At 39.6% G+C, this 21,625-nt stretch overlaps 1 protein-coding gene across 3 annotated transcripts in view; it reads right to left on the bottom strand.

Moving 5' to 3' along the window:
• Window positions 1-212: 212 nt before the first annotated feature.
• Window positions 213-21,625, bottom strand: part of ap2a1 (adaptor related protein complex 2 subunit alpha 1) — a 44,111-nt gene continuing 22,698 nt past the window's right edge. Inside the window, exons 7-23 of one of the 3 annotated variants that reach the window (XM_007543184.2) lie at window positions 19,496-19,755; window positions 19,074-19,242; window positions 18,839-18,976; window positions 17,964-18,146; window positions 17,263-17,360; window positions 16,949-17,180; window positions 16,678-16,866; window positions 16,453-16,607; window positions 13,105-13,167; window positions 11,569-11,631; window positions 10,350-10,432; window positions 9,087-9,176; window positions 8,678-8,801; window positions 8,026-8,142; window positions 3,685-3,754; window positions 3,440-3,574; window positions 213-1,838 (exon numbers count right to left, since the gene is read on the bottom strand). In XM_007543184.2, the coding sequence (XP_007543246.1) occupies window positions 1,761-1,838; window positions 3,440-3,574; window positions 3,685-3,754; window positions 8,026-8,142; window positions 8,678-8,801; window positions 9,087-9,176; window positions 10,350-10,432; window positions 11,569-11,631; window positions 13,105-13,167; window positions 16,453-16,607; window positions 16,678-16,866; window positions 16,949-17,180; window positions 17,263-17,360; window positions 17,964-18,146; window positions 18,839-18,976; window positions 19,074-19,242; window positions 19,496-19,755 (2,247 nt within the window). In that variant the 3' untranslated portion in view covers window positions 213-1,760. The remainder of the gene's footprint in view (window positions 1,839-3,439; window positions 3,575-3,684; window positions 3,755-8,025; window positions 8,143-8,677; window positions 8,802-9,086; window positions 9,177-10,349; window positions 10,433-11,568; window positions 11,632-13,104; window positions 13,168-16,452; window positions 16,608-16,677; window positions 16,867-16,948; window positions 17,181-17,262; window positions 17,361-17,963; window positions 18,147-18,838; window positions 18,977-19,073; window positions 19,243-19,495; window positions 19,756-21,625) is intronic. The other 2 variants (XM_007543186.2, XM_007543187.2) reach the window with 2 other exon arrangements.

The following is a 21,625-nucleotide window of genomic DNA, read 5'->3' as shown; positions in this document are numbered from 1 at the left end:
CAAAAAAAAAAAAAAAAAAATCTTTATATTTTGTACACTGTAGTTTTTGATAGGGTGGTGAAGTATTCATTTTTACACAAGTGGAATAGGCCTAAAACTGCTTGCATATTTTCTTCTTGTATCAGTTTATACTATTTTGAAAGACATTAGTTTGAAAACTTTGAAGTCAAACAGTGTAGTTATGACTGTAATGAAAGAGGGGAGACAGGTAGTCGGATATATGGCATAGTTTTACTTCACATTTTTCCATTACAGAGTAACTCTTAAGTCTAAACACAGGTATTGGACAGCTTCTTAACATCGATACATGAGGCTGCATTAGCTAGTGGATACTGCATAGACACACAAACTCACTTACACACTCACAAAAATGACTAAATTTTCCACTACAAAGTTCAATGTCCCGCAACTGCTGTGCAGTCACAGAATGTAATGTGACCATGTGTTAGAAATGTCTTCAAGCCCCCCCCCACCTGTTTACTATCACATACAATCATTCACACTCACACACCAACTCCCTTGTAGCTGGAAAGGACTTTGGGGTGTCTCACATCCTGTCCTCTCCACAACCATCAGTGCTTCAAAGTGACAGGAATCCCGGAGCAGAGCTGATAAAGCAATCTAAACTTCACAAATATGTATTGTAGTGGTTGGATCCACATCCCATTAAACAGCAGAAATCCATCTGAGCAGGATTTGCTGATGAGCAGAAATATGGACTTGTGGAAATGTAGATGAGCCCCATCTTTCTAACTACACTGGGCTGCCGATACAGGGCTTCGTTTCAAAACAAAAACATATCCTCCATGTAAATGTTTGAGTAGTAATCCATATTTCCATCAACAAGGTGTCACATCTGCAAGCAGAGGAGTAAAATGGGACCTCACCTCTCCCTCGTCTGCACACATCTCTCCTGCAAAAGCAAAAATACAAACGGGAGATTTTATTTCTCTCTCTAAAATAAATTTCCACTTCTACAAGATTTAAGACAGCAGTGATGAGATGGGGGCAATAAACTTCCTCTCTGCCTCCTTGAACTGTACGGTGAATAGGACTGTCTCATCTTTGCACTCTAGTGTCCGTTCTGTTAACCTTCAGCAAACAAAGGGAATGTGTCTTAAAATAAAGTGATTCACTGGCACATATTTACATACACGATAACAACAAGTGCACAAGCTGACAGAAATGAAGGGTCAACTCCAAGCAGGGCTGGGTGAAAGGAATGAACAGGAGGATCCCAACACGTCAAGTGTATTTTTTTCTTTTGGCAGGAATGCTCGATTTTTCTTTCGCAGCTTTGACCACAGGGAATAGTGTGTGCGGGTTGGGAGTAGTAGTGTATGGGTGTGCCATTAATAGCTTCTCCTTCTTGTCTTCAAGGAATGTTGCACATATCTTTTCCAAAGCGGTCAGGATGAGCAGAATGAGACCCCAGCCACAGGACACACAAACACTGTCTTTCACACTCCTGGCCATACACACACCAGCTACACAGGTAAACCAACAAAAACTAGATGGTAGCATCATGTTAATAAACAAGTAAAAGATGAACTGGAATCAGAATCTGGGACAAGGATAATGACAATAATATTGCTGCAGGCAGCGACAGCACTTTCCCTTATGTAGGTTACACCATTTTTTTATCCCCCCAACTTAAAGACTCTTTGCTGGAGGCAGGAGGACAGGTGTGGGAGGGGTGCTGTAGAGAGAGGTCGCTGGTGGGGTGGGGGATGGTGGGAGTACTGGTCAGGACCTGGACTCTAGAACTGCTGGGCCAGCAGTTCACAGAGACGCTTGGACACGGAGTCTTTGCTGCAGCGCAGAGTCAGGCGATACATCTGTAAAGACACAGGTGAATACAGTGACCAAGCTGAAGAAAATGGAACAGGTCACATGATCCCATCTGGGATTCCTCTGGTACTACTGTCTCAGGTATCTGCAGGTTTCAGCAAGACAAATTTAAGAATTTTCAAAGCCACCATGAAAAAAAATTTAAGACTAAAAAACTAATATAGGGGATGGTTGGGGGTTCCTGCTGCATTGCAATCAAACAAAGCAAAAAAAATATGGCTCACTACATTAACTCCTGTAATGCCAAGCTTAAATAATACATAAATAACCTTAAAAAAGTTTTTAACTCCTAGATCAAATAGATAAATTCAAGAGCAATATCTTGTTACAACTACAAACTTCCCGGTTATGACGAGATTTAAAAGGAAGTGCAAGACTTGTTCAAACAAGAAGGTTTTTCATTGTGACAAAATCCCACTGACCGATTACGACCTACGTAGGGGATGCCTCCTACTCTCCTCCATCCTTTTTCAGTTTTACTATTTCAACTTACCTTATTTAATTATTTCATATTTGGTTTTATCTGGTTCTGAATTTCAATCCAAACTCAGGAAGTTAAGGATGTTTTCACGCCATGTAGTCCGCTAGACAGTTCGATTGGGGACCAAAATTGCAACAATTTGTTACATTTTCAGCTGTTCCTGTTGTTGTTCGCCTTCACACTGCACTGTGTCAAAAGATCCAAACTAATTGGAAAAAAGCTACCCCTCAAACCTCTCGTTTGTGATGGCCCTGCACCAAGAACTGAAGGAAACAACACAAACTCCTGAAAAAGATTAGCACAACTTCCTTCTTCAAAAATGTAAACATAAATGGAGCGGTATCAGATTTTAGTGGTTAAACGATTTCTCCTTTGATACACACATTACTAGAGGGGGGGAAGCAGGACTTCACAATTGTCTTTATTCATGCTTAACTGATGAACAAGCTTCCAGTCACTAGGTGGTGGCAGTGTTCAAACTAATCAACAGACTGCCTGTTCAAAACAGTAGAAGTAGCTACACAGCACAATTGTAAACGGAGCACAGGATAGGAGATATTTCATTTTCAAATACAAGAACAAAGTCATATTAGTAGAAAAGATGCAATATTGATGGAAGAAAGTCGTTAAACTAGGAGTAAAAAGTAATTTTAATAAAAAAAAAATAAAAAAAACACTCCTTAGAAGTTGTTTTGAAAATACTTGCTGTGTTTAAATTTGCCATTCCTATTTAGCCAAATTTAATGACAAGTCTTTTTGAGCAAAAGATCACTGCATGTTTGTGGCCCTACTTAATATGATAGTGTAAAATGAAAGATGTACCATACATTTCCCTTTTACAAAGATACACTTTTGTAATTTCAAATCTCTTCTAAAAAATTACAAAAACTGTCCATCTGCTTTAGCTCTTTTTGTTGGCAGGTCAAACTGATCTACTCTGGAACTGCTGCCAGGGAGCACACCAAATTATTCCAATGGCCACAAAAGGATCCTAATCCCCATTTTGGACTCCACTGTCCTACAGTGAGCATATCAGAGCAGTCATATGAAAGAGAAGCATGAGTTTCCATGGTTACCAAAGGACTGTGACGTTATGGATGCCCATACCTGAGCCTGAGCGTTTGGCTCCAGTCTTAGCAGACAGCCGACCTGCTGGCTCTTGGTCTGGATGACTCCAGCACAAACATAGTTCTCAGGGTTGGGATCAACGTTGTCCAATAGGGCCATTCCTAACCCCAGCAGCTGTGAGCAAACAGAGCAGTAACATTAACACACAAAGCATGACTTAGATGACTCTAAAGAAACCAGGGGTACCTTTCTACACCATCTCAAACACTTCTTTCAAACCCTACCTTTGCTTTGATTACTTCGGTATCCATGCTGTGGTTGGCCTTGAATATCTTTTGTGCTTCTTGTTGAGGCCTGAAGAGAGACAACCATTTTAAAAACATTTAATTATCAAGTTTATTTCTATATCATATTTCAGCAACAAGGCACATCAAAGTGTTCTACATCGTTCAAACAGTCATACAGTCAATTGTGAAAACCTGTAGCAGACATTGCATTTCGCCAAATGCCATAATTAAAATCACCAATACATATCAAATATATTGGTCAATGTTCCATTACTTATGGTTCAAATCTAATTAGTTCACCTTACTTAAAATATGTAAACTAACTGTCTCAAAAAAGTTTAAAGGAAAGTATGGAAACCTATCATTTTTAGTAAGCAGTACTCAATCAAATACAACTTACAAAAAATAACTAAGTTCATGTAACTTAAATTAAACAAACCAGTTTTTTTTGACTCCGGCCTCCATACATGAGTTGTGCTTTATCCCTGTTCCACCGCAGCAGACCTCAGTAATGCTTTCCCACTTTGAAAGGATTACTGATTACATCAAATATTATATATGTATTCAAAAATATTCTGTTTGATAAAATATTTAATAAAGATTCACTCTTAGCCATCACTGTCGTTTGCAGGTGTCTCTTGTGCTTTAGATTTACAGGAATACCAGAAACACAATAGAAAGGTTCTGGCTGTGGACCTTTGCATGTAAAAAAATGCAATTAATTGTGTTAATTTCATTATTTTTTTACTGAGCATCCCTCCCCCCAAAACTAAACAAAACATTAAGTTGGTTGACTGTAGCCAAGCTTAAGATAAAATGATACATGGAGATTTCTTATATTCTGTTATGTAAATGCACCCTTATTCATGGAAATGCCAGGATTATCTCTGTATCATGAGATGAATTACTGGCTCTAGACAAGAGAAAAAAAAACCTTCATCATTTGTACTTTGATGGATGCAGAATTGAGCAAAAGTACTTAAAAATGCACAATTATCAAAGACTTACTTTTTCTAAATTAATCCAACTCAAGTAACAGTAACGGCGACGCACTAAGATTCATAACATCCTGGAGGACATAGCAAGAACTCCCAGCTCTCCATGGATTACCACTCCAGATTCAAAGACACACAGATGGCACAAAGAAAGAAAACAGAAGAGAGGCTGCAGAACCGGAGTTTTGGTAAGTCTACCAAGACAGCCTCATAAACCTCCACTTCCCAGCATTTTCCTCACTAACGCCAGATCCCTTGTCAACAAAATAGACAAACTAAGGCTCCTGATCGTTACAGATCGAACTGTCAGGGACAGCTGCGTAGTCATGACTACAGAATCCTGGCTTCTTCCAGGAATCACTGACTCGGCCATTGAGCTAATAGGCTATACGACACGCCGTTTTGATAGGACCGCGGACTCTGATAAGAGCAGAGGGGGAGGAGTCTGTGTGTATATCAACAACACCTGGTGTACAGACACTGTGACTGTGGACAGCCAGTGCACCTCTGACTTGGAGTATATGACTCTGAAATGCAGACCTTTCTACCTTCCCAGAGAGTTCAGTGTAATAATGATCACTGTCGTTTACATTCCACCCTCTGCCAATGCAAATTTGGCCCTCAGAATACTGTATAACAGCATTAATAACCAACAGAGCCGCTATCCAGATGCAGTTTTCATTATTGCTGGAGATTTTAATCATGTCAACTTAAAGGTAGTGCTCCCCAAATTCCATCAACATGTAAAGTGTGCTACCAGAGGACTCAATACATTGGATAAGGTCTACTCTAACATTAAATTGGATTATAGAACCAAGCGGTTACCTCACCTGATGCAGTCTGACCACATGTCACTGTTTTTGATTCCTGCATATACCACCCTGAGGAAATCTGAACGTTCCACCATAAGAACTATCACTAGTCCCAGTCCCTATTAGCTGGACTGTTTTGTAAGAACAAACTGGGATATTTTTGAACATTACAGACCTGGAATTATTCACTGACAGTGTTCTTTGTTACATCAAAACCTGCACTGACATTGTTACAGTGAAAAAACGTATCAGGATCTTCCCAAACAGAAAGACATGGATGACCAGAGAAGTCCAGCGGCTGCTTAAAGAAAGAAATGCTGCTTTCAAGTCTGGGGACAAGGATCTCTACAGCTTGGCACGGAGCAATCTAAAAAGAGGAATCAGGAAAGCTAAAAGGGACTACAAGGAGAGGAGTGAGACGCTCGCTACAATCTGTCAAACCCAGAAAGGAGGCGGGGCCTGATGGTGTTCCTGGATGAGTGCCGAGGGACTGTGCAGAGCAGTTGGCTGGGGTCTTTAATCAGTCCCTGTCTCAAACCAGAATCCCATCCTGCCTGAAATCCTCCATCAGTTCCCATTCCTAAAAAAATAAAATCACCCATCACCTGCCTGAACGACTACCGACCAGTCTCACGCCATTGGTGATGAACTGTTTAGAAAGACTGGTTCAGTCATATTCAATTATTCATTCCTCACACCTTTGACACACACCAGTTTGCTTACAGAGCTAACAGGTCAACTGAAGATGCTGTTGCCATTGTCCTGCATGCTGTCTTGTCCCACCTGGAGCATCGAGATAGCTACGCACGTATCCTCGTCATCAATTTCAGCTCAGCATTTAACACCATCCTCCCTGACAAATTAGTGCGCAAACTGGCAGACCTGGGAATCCCCTCTTCCACCTGTTGCTGGATTAAGGACTTCCTGACGAATCGCAAACAAAGAGTCAGAATGGACTCCCATACCTCTTCATCCATCAACATCAGTACTGGCTCTCCTCAAGGCTGTGTGCTGAGCCCTCTGCTCTTTACGCTGTACAGACACGATTGTGTTTCTGTCCATCAAAATACCACCCTCGTTAAATTTGCAGATGATACAACTGTAGTGGGCCTCATCTCAGGGGACGATGAGTCTGCCTACAGGAACGAAGTGGAGCGACTGACAGAATGGTGCACTGACAACAACTTGATCCTAAACACAGCCAAGACCAAGGAGATCATAATGGATTTTAGGAGAATTAAAAGAGACATTGAACCACTAAACATCTGCGGAGAGCCTGTGGAGAGGGTGTCAAACTTCCGTTTCCGTGGAGTTCACATAAGGGATAACTTGGCCTGGGATGTAAACACAGCTGAAGTGGCAAAGAAGGCCCAGCAGAGACTCCATTTCCTGAGAATTCTGAGAATGAACAATATTTCTCAAAAACTGCTGGTGTCCTTCTATCGATGCTCTATTGAAAGCATCATCTGCTATTGTCTCTGTGTGTGGTTCCCCAGCTGCACAGCAGCACAGAGGAAGACTCTCCAGAGAATCATAAAACCTGCTGAGAAGACCATCAGCTGCTCTCTGCCTTCTCTTGAAGATCTCCACAGGTCCTGCTGCCTCAGAAAGGCCAAGAATATTTTAAAAGACTCCTCACACCCCGGTCACAATTTGTTCCAGCTGCTGCCATCTGGCTGCAGATACAGGAGCATTAAAGCAAGAACTAACAAACTGAAGAACAGTTTATACCCGGTAGCCAGAAGGGCATTAAATACCCTGTAGCAGTATTTTCATTAATTTCATTATAATCTATGTAAACCATTGCATGGTTTTATAATGACAAAGATTATTATTTATTATTATTTATTCAAGTAGAGTGAGTTAGAGAGACTTTTCAATTACAAATTCCAAGTAGTTTACTAAAAGTGAGTGTTAATAGTAGCTTGATGAAAAATGATTTAAGTCATTTTACTATTTCCAGTTAAATTCAATTTTGCATTTACAGTGCATGCTTTCAGTCTAAATTTAAAGGAACTCAGTGTTTCAGCTGTTTTCCCATGACATTTGTTCAGGATTTGCACAGAATCTGAATGCTGCTTTCTTCATGTTTGGCTCTGGTTCCAAGGATGTAGAGCAGAACTAGAAGATCTGAGTGGTCCAGAAAGTTGACAACAGCAGTAGTTCTTTAATGTACTTTGGTGCTAAGCCATTCAATAATTTATAAAGTAACACAAGTATTTTAAAGTCTATTCTCCGAATTACAAGGAGCCAGTGGAAGGAGCTTAGAACTGGGGTGATGTGCGCCATCTTCCTAGTTTTAGAGAGAACGCCAGCAGCAGCGTTCTGGATCAGCTGCAGTTGGTGGATATTTTTAGGCCTATAATTTAGCAGTCAATGTGAATCAAACAGCAGCAAAACTTTGCAACAGCAGTGACTGTAATTAAGAGACACAGAGGTAAAGTTGAAATGTAAATCACAGATTGATTCAGGCCAATAGCCAATATGACAGGAGAGCCTGGGGAAGCGAGCCACACCCATCACACACTCACTGGCTGAGCTGTTTCCAGCGCTGGAAGAAGTCTTGAGAGGCCATCTCAGTCGGCTGGAAGAACTTATTGATGGTGACCGGCAGTTTGAGAGTCAGGTTCTGCAGAGCTCCTCCATATCTGACAGTAGAAGAAATAACCCCCAACCACCATAAGTTTAAAACATCATAGATTTACTGGGGAGAAAACTCAGTTTTTCTGAGATGTCTCATCCATGCTAGTTAACAACCTCTACATCCTGTTAATTACGGCCATGCATAGCATCAACAACTGACAAAATTATGCCCTGTGTAGCCTGGTTGATTCACTCCATCCGAGTATTTGGAAACAAGCCTAATTTATTTTTTTTCTTTTATTTTGACAACACTTCAAAAGTTTGCTTAAAATTCACAAGACAACTGGATGGAAATTAGGTCATATATGCAACCAAGTTGGTTGCAGATGAAACCCATTTTAGTGCATGCTGCTCATGTCTGACATTTATGTAAAACAGTAAATCTAAATCTTTGCTTTCACAGATTTCAATTTTCAGGTCAACAATATTTGTATTTTATGACTAAAGAGTAACAGTTTTATCATTCTCAATGCTTTGGCTTCTACACTTAAACCAAACTGCGACTGTTTGCTGGCTAGTGGAAAAGAAGTCAAAGCCTACCTGAACTTGATGTTGAGAAGTGGAGCATCGGAGAAGTCTGTCAGGCACTCGATGTTCAGGACCTGCTGGATTTGTGCTCCACCCTCCACTAGAGGTTCCACTGGTTTGCTCTGAACGTTGAGCTGTAGTCAGTTGTCAAGGACTTCCAACTACACACTTGAGTCAGCCTGACATGGAGAAGAATGATAGCTACACATATGAGGAGCATAACTGGCATTTTTATCTGGGTGTTTGTAAAGAGAGGCTGATCCAGTTTCAGCTGGATGCTCTTCTTCAGCTTTCTTCTTCTACAGAAACTTTAACAAAGAATGGACAGAATTTAGTTCATTTAATAGATGCAATTAATTGTGTTAATTAATTTAAAGCATTAAAAGCTTTTGTGTATTCTGGTAACCTATTCCAAGGATATGAGACTGAAGTTCTCCGGGACAGCTCACTGTGGTGGTAAAGCTGGCGAACTGTACTGATGTCTTGTTACCATAGAACAAGTACATTCTCCCTGAGGAAGGAGAACACATTCACTTTTAACATGGAGAGGGAACAAAGAGACTCAAACTCAGCAGGCAAAGTCTCACACACTAACTGAGCCACACATTCATAGGAAGCCTTGCAAAGATTTTCATTTTCTGCAGTATGTAGACTTGGGGTAGCTTTTAAAGTTGACTGCAACATGATAAAAGTCAAGCGAACGTTGACTAGTCGCACTGACGTCATTAATACTTCAGGATTTACTAGCAAAATTAACAGCAAATATTAATAAAAAAGTTTATAATAAGTCAACAGACTTATTCTGTATAATAATACAGAATTAAAAGAACAAGAATCAGAACATTATCTTGGACTTCTTTGTTAGCAGTGGAGCAGAAAGGGTCCCAAAAATTGCACAAAGTTGGGTTTGACTTTTTTTCTCCCCGGAGCTGATGTTACTAATGATCGCATATCCTCATTTTGGATAGCTGCACATATAAGAGTCAAATTATTATATTGACCACGACTGTGCTTTTGGAACATCATAAACCAAGCTTATCATGAACGCATTCCGTCTGACTGCAGTTAACCCCAAATTGCTTTACAGCTGGTGGTTCTTCTTTGTACCATAATCCTGTGATGACTTTTTTAGTTAAAGAAAGCAATATTTTTACACGGTACTCATCTTTTTGATTGTCATGTGCAACACACCCCAGAGTATCCTACATGATCTGGGTATTCCATATCCTATTTTTTTTCCAAAGTAAAACATAACCCAGTATCCAGTTAACTTTTGACAGAATTAGAATATTTGTGTCTATCTGACCAGAGTCGGATAGATGTAGGCCTTGGGATACCATCCTCTTCCCAATTTTCTTTCTTTGGTAAGTTTTTAAAAATCAACTCCCTTGTGACCAACTACCTTCGGAACACGAAAATAATGTTAATCTTTCTCTTCCTTAGTATTGTAGGAACAACTGTATCAGACACATACTTGAGGCATTTTGATGCTGGATCAACAGATGTAAATGGTCTGCATTTACTTCCTGACCCCCATCTGTATTGTGTGACGTCAGTACTACGTCATCTGCGACCCAGCAATAGGGTTCCATTGATGTCAAGGTGACAGCAAAACAATCTACCCAATATGATGGAACATGTTAATGCACACAAAGCATCACATATTGATGCAGAGTAAACTCACCTAGGTTCTGTCTGTACTCTGACTTTATGCCAATCTGCAGAAGCTGATTTTCAAACAGAACCCCATTGTTCTTGCAGACAAACCTGGAGGGAAACAATTCATTTGTTAAAATGTACTTTCATGCTTACTTCACCAAGTGTTCTTATTGTATCCCTGACATGGATGCTGCAATCATTTAGACAGCAGTTCACCAGAGAAAAACTAATGTGGCAATCATACCTCCAGTTGCCATTTATCTACACTAAACCAAATTGAATAATTGACAATAGTCAAACAACTGAAATAGAAGGAAATTAAAGCAAAAATGATTATTATTGTTGTGAGAATTATTGTTTTACCTTAAAGGATTTGGATCAATTTCAGCTTAGATATGAAATTAAAACTGGACAGGAACCGGATGGACCAGTAGGAGATATTAAGTGCAGTCCTAATGCCTGGTTCACACGGCAAGAATTCAAAATTGTAAATTTTGAAAACCTGAATTTTCAAAACGTGACAATAAAAAAAATCTTAGCTACAACAGGTTTGGTCATACAGTGTGTGGTTTCCAGCCACACACAAATCGATTGCACTCACCAACGTTGAGATGTCTAATAGAAAATCCTGTAGAAGACTGATTATGAAGTTTTTTTAAGGGATAAAAAAAAAAGATTAAAAAAAAGCAAAAAGCTCTGCAGTAAAGAAATGGAGATGCTGCGAGAAGGTGCTCAACTTGTTACACTACGAAAATGAAAGGAGTTCTGCTTTTTTCTTTTTTTCCATAGCAACGCCAGAAAAAGAGTAGCCATAACAGTTGTTCTGTGTTTTGGATTCCTGTGTGTTTATATTGCCTTGCTTTCCAATTAGCAGGACGTCACATTCAACATGTTGCATTCTTGGTCAAGCCAAACCAACACATTGAATATGCCCCATTTTAGATTGATGCAGTCCAGACGTCCTTCTGATCAGATCAGATCACTCTTAACACACCAGGAATATCTCTTAAGGTTATCCTAAGAACCATCCTGATAATCAGGGTGTTCTTAAGATTGTTTGAAGGGGAGAAGCTGGACAAAAACGGGCAAATCTTGCCGGGTGAACTAGGCATAAACTACATAATTGGAATTACAAGTGAGGTTGTGGTGGAATATTGGCTAAACAAAGCATCTAAAAGAGGGGTTAGAACCCTGCCTAAAAGCTGTTTACTGAACACTGCAAAATGTACGGAAGACAACCTTACTTGTTAAGAAGCTCCTCTGCTTCAGATAAAGGAGGAGCAGGATCCTCAGAGGGAGGAGCAGAGCTGAGAGACCACAGGACAGCACAAGGATGAACAGGCAGCCCAGAGACGAGCAAACAGGATAATCCAAAAACAAGACGAAGAAGAGATGGGAGATCACAAAGCCATTGTTTTAACAGGACAGCAATGAAGAATCGAGAGGAGCCACAGGAGGGGAAGACAGAGGGACAAGGGAATAAAATGCAGAGGTTGTTAGTAAAAGCATTTTAACCCAAAATATGACATAATTAGAGCCATTTAGTTGAACAGTTGTGCAACCCATTGGCATATGTCTGGTAAGTCTCTCAAGCTTTACAGCTGTGCTGAAGCAAGTGGGAAATGAATGAAAGGAATAGATATTGTTTGAGTCACTAATTCTGCCTAATGCATCAGAGCGGCACTGAGCTGCAAGTGTCTCCAACGCTGCTTGCCGCTTTAATTTTAAAAGTATTTCTTTATATTTAACTATATAAACCCACAACTGTAGTTGTGGGTTTAAATAGCATTTCACTAACAATGTCTTCCTGTATTATATATAATTACTCTGTAATATTTTACATTTCCTGTTAACTTAACGTCTTTTAATACAAAAGCACGGTGGGCCGCTGGTGGACCGTCTCGGTGCCCTGACCACCGGGCTTAGCTAGTTTTCTGGGGGAAACCCTGTAGTTGCCTTACAGAAGTAACTTCATCTTTGCTAACTCCTTGAAAACTTAAACTTTATTACTTTAATGATTACTTGATTTTAAAAGCAACTTTGTTAGATTACAAGTTACTTAATTAGTTTCAGCAGCTGCCTACAACAGTTGGGGAATATGATGGAATGGATAATATTGGGTGTTTTCGTATTTGCCATATTGTAATTTATAATATGAGGAAAATGTGTTGTACTACCAGATTATTTCACTTATAACTAGTACTATTTCATCAAAATCAAAAACTTCTCGACTTAGAACCAGCCTGTATTTTATACTGAAAAGTGACTTGTACTTTTTGAATTAAAACAAAACCAAGATATTTCAACTAGAAACTAGACCAATAAAACTTGGTGAGATTGTGTTTTACCATGTACCACGACTTTCCACAAAACTCCCTGCACCATCAACTTTCTCTCTCTTTTTAAATTTGAAAAACAAAACAAAAAAATAAAAAAATAAAAAAACAAATGTAACAAAGAAATATTGGTACATATATTGTTTCTGTATATTGTTTGAGAAAAAAAACAACAACTTTGTAACTGGTGTCCAAAATGTGGCAGATGGAAAGAAGTACAACAAAAAACAATTAACCAAAGGTTTTCTTTCATGACAGCTGATTATGGTAGTGTTGCTGTTCAGAGGGAAAAACCATCACCACGTCAGGTGTCTAAATAAAGCTAATGTGTTGGAAGGCTTGCCCCTCAGTAAGACAGCATGATTATACAGGCTAGTTTAACAATATGAATTGATGAGGTGCCACATTTGTATTTCTTGATTAAGTCTACTACAGGGACCTTACTCCGAGTCACCAGAACCCTCCACCAAAAGAGGATCGGAGGTCTCAGGGGCTTGTTCCAGATCTCTGTCAGTATACAATCACGATAGAGGACAGGGAACAGACACACAGTCAAGTCAAAACACACGCACACACAGAAAGAGGGAAATAAGAGAAAGGGGAAGGAGAGAAAAAGACGAAAGACAGTCACATACAGAGCAAGATAACGAATCAACAAGTGTAACAGATCTGCCAACCCTGAAGTATACATCAATGATCAGTCCTCCAGTCAGATTGCTACAGAACAGTTTCTCTTTTGTCCTAAGGTTTACCTTACAAGACCTCAAGTTGAAGAAAAATAAAATGAGAGTCCTGACCGAGAACTTTACGTTGATGGTATTTCTGCGTTCTGGCCAGTATAGGAGACTAGTATCAGAGGTCTCTGATTAAAGCCAACAGTGTCACAATCAACCAGCACTAAAGACAAACAGAAGCTTTTATTTTACTTGATTCTAATTTTCTGAATAAAGAACTGGTTGATGAAAAGAATCAGAATTTAAAATAGACTGGCCCTGACCGCTGGTCAGTCTGGCTGGATCTGGAAATGTTAACAGCCTCAATGACGAAAAGGATTTATAATCCCAAAGGATTGCATATAGAAACTCATACAGTCCTGTTGATCATGCCAAATCAATAATATAAGCTAGCAAAGACTTTAAAATGTCAGTTCAAGGTGGAGAATTGTTTAGACTTCGTTTTAAACTGCTTGTCAATTTGAAACAAAGACAATCAGTTTTAAAATGATGTCTTTATATGTTCCTCAGATATAATTAATGATATCTCACAACAGGATGGCAAGAACAAAATATCTTCACAATATTATTTATAATCCTTAAAGAAAATTTTAAATAAATCAGGCCAAAGCTTTAGAAAAACGAGAAACTGGAAATCTGACAGTCTGATCCATGCAGCTCTAATGGTTAAAACATTAGAGCCACAGCTTGTGTTTAAGAGACTTTAGATTGCAGCAGTGTTCAGGCAGTGGGATGTTTGGATTTTAGCTTTAAGCCTTCAGCTCATTTAACTTCTATCTAGAACCAGACTGCATAATAAGATGACTCCAACACCACCTGAATGAGCAAGGTTCATGAAAATATTAGTGGTTCATAAATGAAGGTCTGATTTGAAGTTCGTTCTTTAATGACTTTTGGACTGATAATCTTCAGGTTGACGGGTCTGAATGAGACGAAAATAAAGCAAAGACATACAGAGCCAACAGATTCACAACACAACCAACACAAACACACTAATTTATAAACACCAACAGACCACAGCCATTTACAAGGTAAAAAAATGTTTTTGCATATTGTTACTTTTGTCACTCATTTCAGAAATACTGGAACTCAGATTTACTTCATAGTAGGGGTTGCACTAGTTGACTAGTTGAGTCCTTATTCCAATAACTTTTTACAGAGGTACTTGACTAGTCGCAATCACGTAACAAAACTGAATTTTCAAAAAAAAAGACAGATGAACTAGGTGAGTTCATCAAACAGTTTGAATTGTTTACAAATGTAAATTTACCAAAGGGGTACTGCAAACCCCAGCGAATGCTATCCCGGATTAGGGGCGTTGCATGTCAAAGGTCCGCGCGGCACCCTGCATATAAAGGCTGTAAACTGCAGTAGTCTAGAGTTCGACTCCCGTGCTCTGTTCCCTTGGCCAGGTCTCTCTCTCCTGCCCCTCTTCTCTCAGCCCCCTTCCTGTCAGATTTCTGTCAAAGAAAGGCAACTAGTGCTTAAAAAAAATAAATGAATAAAATAACTAATAATTTTTAAAAAAGACTAGGGCAATACTGTGCAGCAATGCTTTTAATCCATCCAACTGATCAACATCACCCTGTGTTGAAGCTTCTAACCTGGCAGCTTCACGCTTTTATAAAAAATACTTTTACAACATCTGGAAACGAAGTTCAGGATGCATTCTGAGGATCTGACAGAAGCTAGCTATGCAGCTGTCTGTATGTCAGGTCATCCTGCAAAGTCAGCGAGCTGCTGCCGAGTCAGTGGAATGTCCTGCTACGCGTCAAGAAAGGGGAGCAGCAGGTGGCCGCGCTGAATTCAATTGCAGTCAAATTGTATGCTCATCTTGTTTATGATTAGCAAGGTTTGCATACCTGATCATCAGAACAAGCTGGTGTTCAGGAAAAAAAGTCAGGCTCTACTTTGTTCAACCTTTCAGACCACCTCTGCTCTGCTGCTAATGAAGAAGTCTGAGATAATGTTCTGATTCTTGTTTTTTTTAATTCTGCATAACAGATTTAGGCTTAATATTAGCGAGGGTTTTCTTCAATATGTGCTGTGAATTTACCTAACAAAGCCTGTAAGTTGCTGTGAAGCATTTTCGCTTACGTTTCTATGTCACTGCAGCTAGTCAACGTTGACTCAACTTTTAACATGTTGTTGTCAACTTTTAAAAAAATATGTTGTTCAACTCCTACTACATAGTGAAACATTTTAAGCTTTTTGTCTTGCAATCTTAATGATTAAAACTTACAAATAATAAAAACCACAATTTAAATCTCAAACATTTTTGATATTGCAAAAATGTTTAAGCATATTCATAGAAAGTCGAGTGGGAGGAAAAATGTGACAGTAAAAATGTGCTTGACTTGCCAGCAAATGGGCTTAGGCCAGAACCCCATAGACATGCAATGTAGAATGGTCAAGAGGAAAATGAGACACCAGAAGGAACAAAGCAAGTCAACCGAAAGCAGCTATGTCCAACTGGTAATGAATCTATAACAAAATATGTATAATTTACAAGTTTCACTTTCTGAAATGACTGACATATTTTTTTTTTTTTTTACTTTTTCCAGACACTCATTTTTGGAGCTGTACTTGAAGACTGGTCAACATCAACAATACATGACGTGCTGTATGTGTGATGGCCATTCAGGTCCAGTATGAGAGCTGCTATTTACGAATACTAAGGGTAGTTAGGAGTGACGCAAACAGAGAAGCACATCTGTTTGTCTATTTGTAGTTTTTTAAAGTTATTTTGCTCTTCTAAAAAACATTGCAATAGCCTTAGTGGTATTTTTCTTCAAGAACGGAATGCTGCTTTAAGTGAAATCCTTTTAGTGGAAACAGATGTGCAGCATGTAATTCCCTCCTGACTGGAGGGAATTCTGCTTCTTTCTTGGTTACACCGTCAATGGTGCATTTCTCTTAAGAAGATTAAATCCTTCAGACAGGCTTGTGACCAATCAGACATTAAATGAATGACACAAATAACTAGAGGTGCAGTCATTCATACTGGACTTTATCTGGACGATTCTGAACCTGCTGATCAACAGAGTAGGATTTTCACCTGAGGAAGCCGTCATCGTTCACTGCGCCAGAAGATGCAGCGGGTCCCGCCTCTGAAAAAACATCCACCAGTAGACTGCCTGCGCTGGCTGGAGCGTTGCTAACTGGAGCCGCAGAACGAATCCCCAGCAAGTCGGCTGATGGAGATGGGGTAGACTGGAAAACATGGAGACTTAGAGCACAGTCTGACCAGGGATGGGGATTTTAGAACTCAGAGGGAACTTACTGCATTAGAGGCAGCCATGACTGATGGGTCTGGACCCCGTTCTCCTGCTCCGTTCAACTCGCCGCTCTCTCTTTTGCTGTCTTCTAGCTCAGTGACAGAAACTGCCCCCGGCCCCTTCTTCTTCTTTAGCTTAGCGAGAATTGATGACTCCCTTTCAGGGAATGGAGGCATCTCTTCCAAAACAGTGGCCTGAGAGAAAGGAGACCAAAACCTTTGCAAGTGGAATTCTTTTACACGGCTGAGTTTGATCAAAGCGGACGGTTGGAACTACCAGGACATCCGTGCTGGCAATAGAAGAGAGCTTCAAATACTCCACAGCTCGCTGCTGCAGTTCAACATCTGAGTTGCGGATCTGGCTATCGCAGCGCAACACCTCTTGGATAGTGGCCTTTGTTTCTGGGAACAGGTTAATAAACTTGATGTAAGCCGACAGAAGGAGGGCACGGGTCGGCACAGAGCACAAGTGGAACTTAGAGTGGAGAAGGTTGAACTGGACCAGGGGACTAGAGAAAAAAAAATGACAACAAGGTGAACATTAAGCCTCAACTATCAGATGTGTACAGAGCAGTACAAATTGGAACGTACCTGGACCGGGGATCCCCAGCAATCAGATTCCCAAATTCTCCCAGAATGTACCCTCCAACCTTCACCATGTTCTCATGGCATGCCGGGGCTTGCAGGGCCTGCAACAAAATCATTCCAGTCTCATATATTTAAGCTAAAACTGAAGCATTTTAAGAGCTTTTTGGATAGCTTGGTTGTTTGAAAGTGAATGGAAGAGTCGTTGACCAAGACATTATTAAACATCTGATGAGCATGTTGAGTGGTGTTTGCTCTAAGAAACATTTTTTAACTTCTAGTGTTGGCTCTACAACTACAGGTCCAGTGCCATAAAGATTTACATTATAAGCAAAAGCAAAGTGTTAAATGCATTTCTTTAGAAACGGAAATCAAAGTACTCCAGTTTGGATGGATAAAAAAAATGGTTGTTGATTTCATTAGAGCGAACTAATCTTTCAGCAAACTACACTTGTCACACTGGTAAAATGGTCATTATACAGCAAAACTAAGAAATGTAAATTTTACACTAGAAACTAAAAGATTTTTTTTTTCCAAGTGTTTCTAGAAAGCTCTAACCACCACCCCACCGTGGTATTTAACGTTACTTTTTCAAAGTAACTATGCCATCACTGATCACATGACTATATTAGACATGGAAAATTGGAACAAAAGTTGGCCACAAAACCTTAAAATATTGCAGTGGGTAAATTATTTGGCAGAGGTACCTCAAAGACTGTCTTGGCAGCGTAGCCTTGCACATCATCTCGGTTGATCACGATCTGAATGACCCGGTACCAAACCTCTTCGCTGACATAGTCCCCAGCAATGCGGATGAGGTTAAGAATTGTGTCTACATACCAGGAGTAATCCACAGCGTACTTCTCTGCAAGGATGGCTACTTTCAGCACCTAAATGGAAACAGTACAAGTCTGTCAATGTTTTGGCAATTGTGTACATTCCACTCTCAGTTTTGGCATCACTGCTGCCGACATTTTATGTGACACTTAGTTGTTTCCGTACTCCAATTGAATTGTGCCAATTGCTTGTGATTTCAACCATTCTGCACTCTCTGCACCGACAGTTTTTCAGCTACTGTTGATGCAGTTTAGTACTGCATCTACAGTATTAAACATATCCAAATGTTGGACTTGCTTAATAAAATTGTGAGGGATTCGTATATCTCCAAAGCAAAACGTTCTCTTGGCAAAGCAAATCTTAATCTTGTTTTTCTATGCTTTAAGTATGAACATAATGTTTAGAGGCAACCTGTAATTAGAATAACAAAAAAATCTCACAGGAAGATTGTTGTTTGGGTTGTTTTGGTCTGTGCCAGCCACATGGAGATGGGATCAATCCCATAACTGAGTGTTTAAAAATGTTGCTTTTCTGCCAAAATAACTAACATAAAATGATTCCTTTATTGAAACCATTTACTTTGATTACTTTCACTGATTACACTTAATGGATTACACACTGAAGAAAAAATTAACAATACTCATATATTTCCATTAGTGTTAGACTCAAAGTGAATGAGAATAGTTGGTGGTAATCTGCTTCATCAATTCGCAAATTCTTCAGGGCATCATTGTCTCACACGCACCATCTCTTCTCTGATGGAATAGTCCGCTGTCTCCAGGTAGCTCAACATCTCCGCTACAATCTGCTTAGCATTGCTGCGATCACACATAGCATAAAGCAGATCAGCCGCCCGCTGTCGAACACTTACATCTCTTTCAGTCTAAAAGAAAAAAAATTGAAAATAAACTGAAGGTCACCATGCACATCTAATCTCCATTATAGATATGAATATAAGTATTTTTTCTGTGAGGCAGCACCTTGAGTGCATTGATAACGGTCTCGATGTGAGTCTTGACAGCTTCGTGGGAGAACTCTGAGCTGGCCAGAGTACACATGCTTTCCAGAGCTAGATAACGTAGATTGGTCTCTCTGTGTTGCAGGAACTGGCCAAGTTGGTTGCAGGCTCGCACCAGAAGGTTTGGCTCACTGGCAAACAAAAAAAGATTGCTTCACAAACAGCACAGCTAAGCTATAACTACAGATATTAGACATAATGCATAAAGTAGGGGCAGCTCGCTCGCACACACACCATGTCACAAAGAAATAAAACTAAATTATAATGAAAAACCCAAAACTATTGCAACCCTGACAGCCATAAGCCAACTTTCTGCTACCTTAAATCTCCTGTCATGTTGCTGCAAAAAAAACAACAAACAAAAACAAAACAAAAAAAACTTACCTGTCATAGTGGATGATAAGTGATATAGCCTCAAACAAAATGGCGTTCTTGGCATTGGAATGCTGCACCTTCTTAGATTTGGGCGGCTCCTGAGCCTTATTCAGGATAGTCTCCAGACACTCTACCAGACGGCCTTTGACTGCACCATCTTCTGGTGGAGGGTAACACTGCAGCAATCGCAGCAGTTTGCAGGACAGCCATGGGGCAGGTACAAAATAATAGGTATAATCCTGCAGATCAGTTGAGGCTGATGACACAATCTGTGGGCACAGAGAGAAAAAAACAAAGTCTCTTATTTATTACAAAAATAATTCTTTCAGAATTTTTTACTGACATTTTAAGGTACAATGGCAGGAGATGATGGCCTATTAGCAAATGCTCATTTGCTAATAGAGCTTTGGAACGTGACGTCACTGCTGTAGACGGAGGGATATCAGCGTCATCTTTGGTGTCCATAAACATAGCCGACAAGAACAACATTCTTTTTAAAATCCAAGTTACCTAAAATAATTTAGCTATGGTACGAACTTGCTGCGTTATTGAATGTAATGTCCGATCACACAACTGAAACGTTAAAAAGATGGAAAACGGACTTTTGTTTCACTATTGTCCTGCCTGGAAACAATGAGAGGAGGCTAAGCTATTGGAGCTAACGAAAAGAAAACGTATGTCCTGGGATCAGCGGTGAGACGTCCTGATATTACATTCTCAAACATCCCCAGATGCCTACAAGTTTGCTCCAGACATTTCCATTCTGGTGAGTGTCTAAATTCGCTTTGTTGGTGTTGCGTCATAATTTTTTGCTATGGTTTTCTCCGGATATACTCATGTTCAGTTTATGTTGAGTTCATTTAAGTGGGTCAACCTTGTTTAGGTCGGGCTTATATTGTTTATGTAGCGTAGTCCGAGTTTTGTCAGTGGACATCGAGGTTATTAAATTATTGTGAAGTAAACTATTTAAGTTTTCTAGTGTAATCAAATTTACAGTATTAATACTGATGTGTGTTCTGATATGTCCTCTTAAAGGCAAACCGACGTATGAAATGGATTAGCTCAATCCACTGGGTTCCAGCGCTGAATATGGGTCACTGCGAGGTAAACACCACAACATCGGACCGACATGTGCGTCAATTAAAGAGGCGATACAGCAAGACCATGGTGGATCAACAAGTTACAGAGACTGTTTTCATTATTTACCCCAGAAGAGGCAAATAATGAAAACACAGTAGCGGAGGCAATAGAAGAGGAGTAAGTTGGAGAGGCTGAGGAGGAAACGCCAGGAGAGGAGCTCAGCAAGGCTGCAGACTCTGAAGAGGAACATAAACCATTTGTGTTGAAATACAGTTGGAAGTGGCTGCAGGGCTTAAAGTAAAAAAACATCCTGAGCCTGAAACTTATATTGGTGGTAGAAATGAACTATAGCGTTGTTATTGCCACAGTTTAATAAAAAGTGTCTTTGAATAATGCATACAATTGCTTCTAACAATACAATTAACAATACAATTAGCTAAACACTCAAACTTAAGACTTCAGTACATTTCAACTCAATGTAAAATGTCTGTGCCCTAAAGGTTTGCCTTACAGGCAAAAATCCCTCAACATTAAATAAGAGTCCTTTCAGTCGATGTTTTTGCAAGTAATTTAGAACATGCAACATTACCAACTAGACCAGTTTCTCAACCTTTTTCGGGCCAGCTATCCCATATCCAGGACCCCCTCTACCTCCCTCCCCCACCAAATAATTTGTAGGCTACTTTGCACTGACTATTATTTTATTAATATTACTAACACTATTGTAGATGGTTTGATTTTTATGCTTGTTTCTGTATTTATCAAAATAATTTCCCAGAGAACAAAAACTCGTTGGAATAGAAATTATTTTCACTGGTGTCTACGAAAAATGCAATGAACATTCAAGTTAAAATCTGTAGGCCTAACAGCAGCCAATCAGAGTGGAAAATATATTCTTGTTGCCATTTTCTAGTTCTTAAATATTCCACAAAATGACCAGATAAAAGATGTTCAACATGCCAGTTTAAACTTTGATCTATTTGCAAAACGACTGAGCTCTGCAACATTAAAACATGGATAGAACTGTAACTACATTAATCATAGCTCTTCTTTTCTTCA

Source organism: Poecilia formosa, unplaced genomic scaffold (assembly GCF_000485575.1).
Source record: "Poecilia formosa unplaced genomic scaffold, Poecilia_formosa-5.1.2 Scaffold781, whole genome shotgun sequence".
In the NCBI taxonomy this organism is placed as follows: Eukaryota; Metazoa; Chordata; class Actinopteri; order Cyprinodontiformes; family Poeciliidae; genus Poecilia; species Poecilia formosa.
The sequence above is the reverse complement of the archived record's forward strand: the minus strand, read 5'-3'. Positions and strand labels throughout refer to the sequence as shown.